Source organism: Armigeres subalbatus, chromosome 2 (genome assembly GCF_024139115.2).
Source record: "Armigeres subalbatus isolate Guangzhou_Male chromosome 2, GZ_Asu_2, whole genome shotgun sequence".
NCBI lineage: Eukaryota > Metazoa > Arthropoda > Insecta > Diptera > Culicidae > Armigeres > Armigeres subalbatus.
The window spans coordinates 189,858,638-189,867,090 of record NC_085140.1 but is presented as its reverse complement, the minus strand read 5'-3'; the positions used below and the strand labels follow the sequence as shown (position 1 = coordinate 189,867,090).

General features: G+C 36.9%; 1 protein-coding gene across 1 annotated transcript; it reads right to left on the bottom strand.

Annotated features, from left to right (window-relative positions):
* Positions 1-307: 307 nt before the first annotated feature.
* Positions 308-748, bottom strand: LOC134209444 (uncharacterized). Its single transcript, XM_062685430.1, has one exon. The coding sequence runs from the start codon at positions 746-748 to the stop codon at positions 308-310; it is 441 nt and encodes a 146-aa protein (XP_062541414.1).
* Positions 749-8,453: the final 7,705 nt, after the last annotated feature.

The following is an 8,453-nucleotide window of genomic DNA, read 5'->3' as shown; positions in this document are numbered from 1 at the left end:
GCGAGGTAGGCAGGCGGAAGATCCAACATGAATGTTGGGTTTGGAACTGCGTGCTGGTTTTTGCACTGCTGGGAATCTTTACGCACTTGCTTATAACAAATTTTATTACCATTTCATATTTATTACCATTTCGTGGTTGTGGTGATGGTATTTGCGGTGGTAGTGTGCCACGATCAGGCGGGTGATATGGTGTTTTTGCGGATGAATGGCATCAGTGGCGTAGTGACATGCACCGATCACATGCGCATGATTTCATTACCGTCCAGCTAGGGTGTAAGCTGATACAATAGGCTAGATTTCTGAACTGTCATCGTGGTTTCGGGTCGTTTGGTTGGAGCGTCGTCATCTCATCGAGGTAGAATTCTTGTTGGCAGAGTCGAATAATGGTACGTTCGGCTTTGAGGAGTTGCTTCGCCTCAAATGAACCGGTTGCTGTAGGTGATCCTCGGCTTTTGTTGAGCCAATTATCGGCGAATCGGTGGATGTATGCGACAACCTTGCGCAGTCTCTCCCAAGTCGGGTTGTTGACGCAGAGCACTGACTTCGGAAGAGTGTGGTGTACTAGGAGCGATGTACGTAGTTCATTGTCGGTCGAATCTTCGTGATTGTTCGGTTGCGGCCAGTCATCTTCAGGGCGCTGTAGAAAGTCAGGACCATTGAACCACCTGTCTTCAGATGACAATTTTGGAAGACTACTCCACTTGGTGGCGTAGTCGACAGGATTTGCTTGCCAGGGATCAATCTCCATTCGTGTGCTTCAGATATTTCGAGGATTTCGCGGATCCTGTGGCCGACGTATTGGTTGTATCGCCGATGGTCCGAGTTGATCCAGCAAAGAACGTTTCTGGAATAAGACCAGTACAGTTTACGAAAGATCCTGAAGGTTAGCACCTCTCGAGGGTACGCGATAACCGTGCACCGACCACGACAGCTTCGACTTCCAATCGTTATATCGAAGTAAATTTCAGCATCGGCATTTGGCTGCGACAATGGAGCATGAAAAGTATCCGTCGCGTACGGAGTGAAGATAGCAGACGGCGGCCGTGCCGTTATCGCTGGCATATACCATTGTGTGTAGCTGCACTTCGTCGACATCCCTTGTAGTGTACTGGGAACTGTACCATCGAGGAATCTTTACTCGTTCAACTCGTGGGAGCACCTTCAACCTGATAAGCCATTTTTCAAAGGAGTCGTTGTCGATGTGTTCGTCCCACTGTACACCGGATCGCCATATTTGTTGCAGCAGAATCTTCAAATACGACAGAAAATAAGAAATCAGCCCTAGCGGATCAAGACACGTAGAATTTCACGCTTCGTTGGCCTTCGTTCACTTCGTAATAGAGCCGGATTGTAGCGATTTCATCCCACTTTTTAAGTGAAAACATCGTCGATCGTGTTCCACCACATGCCTGAAACTTTCTCCGAGGCTAATTCGAAGGACAAATCTAGACATGGATGTGGATACTCTTCGCAGAATTTGGTCATGTCCAACGTTTGTTGCGGTAGCTCCAGTTCCTTCATCGTTCACACATCGTTGAGGTCGAAACGTTTGCTTCCCTCTTTGGCTCCGGTAATTTGAAGATTGTAGGCTTGGGAATCCGCTTTACAGCGCTCAGTTCCTCCGGTCCACCGCAAACATAGCGGTCGTTCGGCACCATCTAGCTGCAGCACATCAGCAAGGTCTTGATCGAGCAGAGTAAGCTCGGAACCCTCGTCCATAAGGCGTACGTGCGAACCACATTAGTTGTGTTGTACAATACGGCAGGAAGATAACGAAACAGTACTGAGCTGGTAGCCGATTGATGAGTGTTGCATCCGGATGGATTCGACCAGGGAGGAGCAGATGGCCTACTCTCATTTCTGACCTCTTTCTTTATTGGGAGCAGGGAAAAGCCCGTTCGAGTAGTGCATCAATAAGCATTTTCTCGAATGGGCATAAAACCTTCTCATCTTTTGTATCAACAGAATTTACATATACCCATTTTTGCCGCATGGCTTGGCGTTGCAGTTCTCTTTGTGGCATTGAATGGAACATGCATCCTATTCATATTCTCTTTGATTGAAATGGTCACTAAGAGGTTGTTGCATTTCTAAAAGGAGCAAATAGATTTTCCGTTACGCATATTGACTTTAAGGCCTGTACTTTAATTCTTGGAGCTCATTGATAGCCTGAAATGGATAATGTATTCATTTCATATTCAATTTTGTTCATATGGTTACTAAGAACATGTTCAAATTATTTTAAAAAAAAGCAAAGAGGTCTTTCGTTACGCGTTCTTAAGCACCTTAAGGCCTGAAGTCCAATTCTTGAAATTCTTGGATGGCCTTGAATGGAACATGCATTAAATTTTCATCCAATTTGGTTCAAATGATCACAAAGAGCATTTTGCATTTCTGAAAGGAGCAAATAGATCTTTCATTACGCGTATTGACCTTAAGGCCTGAACACCAATTCTTGAATGACTCGGAATGGAACGTGCATTCCATTCATATCCAATTTGGTTCTAATGATCATTATGAGCATGTTGCATTTCTGAAAAGAGCAGACAGATTTTCATTACGCGTATTTGCCTTCAGGACTGTACTCCAGGGTGGTCTAACCGGTAATACCGGTTTTACCGACCAATTTTGAGTACCGAAAATACCGGTTTTTGAGACGGAAAATACCGGTGTTTTAGGTATTTCAAATTATGCTGGTGGTATAATAAGTCTCGAATAGTTTTCAGCCAAGCTAAAAATTCACTGTGCCACAAACACTTACAACAATAGAATGGGCGCATGAATAAACATTTGCACAAGTAAGCATCATTGGCGACGTTCACGCTACCGCAACAATCGATCATCATCGCCTTTAATCATACGGGTTGCTTCATTATTTTAGCCATATGTCAAATTGTCAATGACTTTTTTCTTCAATGAAATTGTTCAAACGGTAGGTGCCGTAGTAGTTCTCTTCCGGAGATCACATGTGAAAAATGATTTGCTGCAAAAATATGTCCGTTCTAAATTCGGAAAAGAACTTGTATTGGTGGCCAACACCAAGCCACACTAGAATAGCATGTTATCCATGCTCGAAGGGTTCTACGAGTTTCAGAGGGCCGTTCAAAAATATTTGTTCGATTTGAAGCTGCAATTCAAACTTCTGTGGTTATGATTTTTGTTTTCGGTAGGTGAAATAATTCAAGCCCTCGAACCTGTTGAAGCTGCTATGGAACTACTCTGCTGATGTGGCAATTATCAAGTAAAGCAGTGCTCTTAAAGAATGAATCCTAGAGACGCTCAGAATACGCTGATTTGTTTGCTTTTCTTAATTATCCTGCCGAAAAATGTATGATCAGACATGATTTTGGCATTTTCTTCAAGGCATACATCTTTGATTAAGCAAGTGTACGTGATCTTGAAGCGTCTAATCATTCGTGCATTAGAGCAGAATGCATAGGCTACGACCACCCCTGACAACTGGTGTATAGAAGATATCTCTATAGGCGATTTTTCTGGTTTATCGGTAAAAAAACAACTCGTAAAGATACTGCAACAGAGCAAACTGCTTGCTTTGCTGGTGGCATTTACGTTGACGCCAGGATCCTTGCAAGCAGTTCGTAAAGAATTCTCCCACTATGAATCTTCCTTTAGATTAAAGGTCAAGTACTTGAGACCGATTTTCGACGCTCTTGGAACCATTCGTCAAACTTCGATTGATCCAGAGAGAACATTCTCAGCAGCTGGCAACATTGTCAACAAAATCCGATGCGGGTTGGGAGATGTATTGGTCAATATGTTATGTCTACTTAAATTTAATTTTGCCCAACAAGCAATGGTTTTTACACTTGAAGTTTATCAATAAATATTGTTTTTCGCGCAAAAGATCAAACCAAAGATTTTTTTTATTTCATAAGTTTTCACAATGCCGGTTTTCTACCGGTATTATCGGTATTGCCTCTATCAAATACCGAATACCGGTATTTGTCAAAAATGGCCAATACCGACGACCCTAACTCCAGCTCTTGGAATTCTTGAATGGCTTGGAATGGAACAAATGTTGAAGGCATGTCCAATTTGATTAAAGAATCGCAATGAATATTGATGTTTGAACCGCTGGGAGCATGTACCATACCAAAAATACCTATAGATGTTAGTTTATGTGTGAACGTGAAGGCCTGAAAGTCTAAACTCTAGGAAGGGCTTCTGGAAAGCCTATACTTCTTTGGCTTCTTGGAAACGCTAGAACATGTGATTATACCATATCCAACTCGGGTTTTTGGATTGCTATGATTATGTATCGTATTAAAAATCGTCCAAAGATCAATGAATTAATTGAAAAATTGATAATTTAAGCAAAAATTCTTTTTACGTCATATTATTTTTACGTCCCCTTAATAAATGCCGTGAAAAGAGGGTTGAATGCAGGAACATAAATGTATCGATGATACTGATATGGACTTCATACGTTACTTCAAATTCACTACACTGGATTCTGTTTTTACACGATTTACATTTTTTCAATTTTGCAAAATCTCAATTTCCAAAATGTTTCACGCATATTAATTATCATATGATTTTTCTTTGATTTATTCAGGATTTTTTGAAACATATTGCAAAGATTTTGGTGGTAAATTGAGGTCGCACGATCAAAAATACGAGCGGAAACAAATCGTGTAAAAACATAATCCTGTGTATTACACAATGGATTAATAAAAGTCTTCGTATGCCACTTGAAAAATATTATGAAGTCTAGACCAATATTTGAAAAGGGCGTAACAGCCAAAATTTATTCTTTCTGATTCTTTGTCTGTGTATGAGCGCGAGGATGGCAGCTAAAAATCTGCAGCACCGAAAGTTTTTTTGTTTCCGCGATTTTCTGTTTTAAATTAGGATATCAGCCTAAACGGAAAAAGTTGTTTAGTGCCTTCTCTTGCGAAACCACTTTTACTCACTTCGCCACATTGTTTCCTGCACCTACCAACCTCAAGGATCCTAATTTGGGGATAAACATTCAAAACCTTGTACTCCAGAGACGGAAAGATACGGAAGATCGATAGAAACCATCCAAAAGTAAAAAGGCGATCAAGTTTAACCAGAAGGATGAAAGACGCCGCTGGCAGTAGGAACCGCGTTTAAGAAGCCCACCTAGAAATTTCGTCGAAATATAAGGATAAGTATGATTCCGTTCAAGGTAAGATTCTCTCAAAAGGGAACGATAATTGTTTCCTACATAGATTCCATAATTGAAATTGGCACAAAATATTCGTCACAGGTATATGCGATAATGTATTTGTATACCGTCGAAAATATTGAAAAGTGTAACAAACGATATGGTGCATTACATCCCAATATATTTGGTAATTCAAGCGGTTTTCATCTTATGTGGCACAGTTCTAAATAATCTCATACATAAGAGAACGGTTCAGTTGCTTTTAGTTTAAATTTTACAAGAATGCATTTAATAGCTATGAGATGAAGAGCTTAAACAGTTCTTTAGACAAATAAAGGATTGAAAAAAGGCATATTTTCACAAATAAAAGATGTAGATGTATATGTATATGTATATATACAAGTTTACACACTGTCGACAGACAGCTAGGTAAAGTTTGAATTTAAAAACATATGAACGGAGAATTCTACTATATACCGTAGCAATGCCATGTTTTCGTATTTTCATATATTCATATTATATTTATTTTCCATACTGGGAAAGACGGCTTTGGCAGGTTTTGTTCTGTTGTTGGCAGGGGGGTTTTTGTCGACCAAATTTTACGAAATTTGGCCACAATATTCTTTGATATGCAAAGAGTGTTTAGGCCAAATTTGGGACTAGTCAGTCATAAAAAGCCTCTCTGCCAGTGGTGGAGCAGGGCCTGCCGAGGCCGTCATTACCCCTATTTCATTATACTTATTTTTCATATTTCATTATATTTATTTTTCATATTTTTACATTTTATTTTTTAAATTTCCATATTTTTATAATTTTATATTTTTACATTTCAATATTTTTTTATTTACGAATTTTATACTGTCCTAATTTTACACTTCCATATCTAATATTTAATGTTTTAATATTTTTAAACTATTATATTTCATAATTTTGTATTTTCATATTTATATAATTTCATGTTATTACATTTTCATATTATAATAATTTTATATTGTCATATTTTCCATATTTTTATATTTTTTCTATTTTTATACATATATCACATTATATGATGCTTTTATATTTTTATATTTTCATGTTTTCACATTTTTTATACCTGTATATGTTTATATTTTTATACTTTTGTAATTTTAAATTTCAAATTCCATATTAAAATCCTTTGTATTTTCATATATGAGTATTTTCTTTTTTCATGCTATCATATTTTCATATTGTTATAATTTCTAATATTTAATTTTCATATTTTTTTGTCTTTCTTTATATATTTATACTTTCATTTAATTTGCATATTTATATATTTTTATATTTTCAGGTTTCCGTTTTCATATTTTTGTATTTTTATATTTTTATGATTTAATTTTGTATACTTTAATATTTTTGTGTTTTAATATTTTTATATTGTCTTATTTTCAGATCTTCATATTGTCATATTTTCAAAATTTTATATTTTAACATCAATTAAAAAATACAAAGATATGAGTGCGTAGAAGCATGGAGGCGTGCGATTGTGGAAATGTTGAAAATTTTGAAATATATAATTTTCAATATTTACATATTCTCATGATTTAAGTTTTTGTGTACTCATATTTTTGTATCTTCATTTTTTAATTTCATGTTTTCATATTTTTTATTTTCATATAGCAATTTTTATTGTTTTATTACATTATATTTTTATGTTTCTTATTTTCATATTATAGAATTTTCATAATTTCATGCTTTTTATTTTTATATTATAGTTTTATGTACCTTCATATTTTCATGATTTAACATTTTTATAGTTCACTACAAAACATCCCAGAAATGAAAGCTTCACAACCTACCATGTAACATTTATGCAGACGACGTCCTGGCACATAACCTGCTATCTGATACTCATAACTAAAAAATTCTATATAATTTCCAGCTTCTTCTACAAGAGATGTACATCCCGAGTTAACTTCATAATGTTATTCATTTCACAACATATTTATGTACAACTACCAAAATAAGAACTTAAAAAGAACGCGGTGCGTATGGTACGGTATGTCCACGCATCCTTCAACCCCTGTAGATTCGTGATATGTATCATGTTGAAGTAAATACTTGAACACGATACATCCCTAAGAATCATCTCTGCGGCAAACACAACGCAGTGGGCCTGGCCGCTTTGAAGTTTATGTCATACCACTGGTATGCTGTGAGCATCAATATTGACAAGAAAAATTATTGGGCGTCATCTAACTCAATGATTTTCCAGGATGCTTTCTTTGTACTGGCTGCGTTTGTGTTCGATTAGATTAGATTAGATTAGATCTGATTCTTTGTCTGTGTATGAAGCTATGTATGTAAACGAGGAACCAGAAAGAATACATTTTGGAGATTACTCCGTTTTCAAATGTTGGTCTAGGAGTCTTTGTTCTTCGATCTCGTCATGACGATTTGGTTGCTACGTCGTGCGTGTCATCGACGATTCGTCGAGTAGCAATGAAGACATTACAACTCGTCGCTACTGTGGCATTCCGGGCTATGACGATGACTATTGTCAGCCTTGCGACCCGCCAAGAGCGCCGCCTCCAAGGGGCGCCAAAATCGATGTTTACCCGATGTTTATAAGAAATAGAGAAAAATGATTACTCAGGCTCCATGTACTAACCAAACCGACTATGGATTGGCCCAAAGGTGTTGTGTAATCCAGAGCAAATAAAGAATATTTCTTTCTTTCCACATCAACATGTTATATGAATTGATTTTAGTATTAACTGCAATTCGGGGTTTTCAGAGACCTCCTTAATCGGAGCCAATTGAATAATAAAAAATCTGAGAGTAAAAAAAAACAAGTTTTTTTGAAAGTCATGAAGGGTCATACCCACATTGCGATTGATTATATTTTTGGTCACTATGACAGCACCGAAAATCTTCCGGAATTGTAATGTTTACCAGAATGAATAAAGAAAAAATGAATCAGCCTTTCCATATGGATTCCTTCATGGACTACATCAATATCCAAACGATTGACCAAATTTAGAAGAGTACTTTTGCTCCTAGAATTGATACCAGAAAGTATTGATAGGGGTTTGTTTTGATTTAAGATAAATTTGCTAGTTCAATTAAGAACTCCATGAACCTATTCGGGATAACATTGAGTTTTCGCGCTATTAGTTTTAATCGTCTAAAATATTTATATAATTCTAAAAGCTTATCAAACCCCCTTCTCCGTTATATAATTTATAAACGGCCGTAAACAGCTTTGAGTACAATTTTATGAATTTCCAACCCGGTTCTTAAAGGTGCCTTACATTATTTGCATTATAAACTATCACAA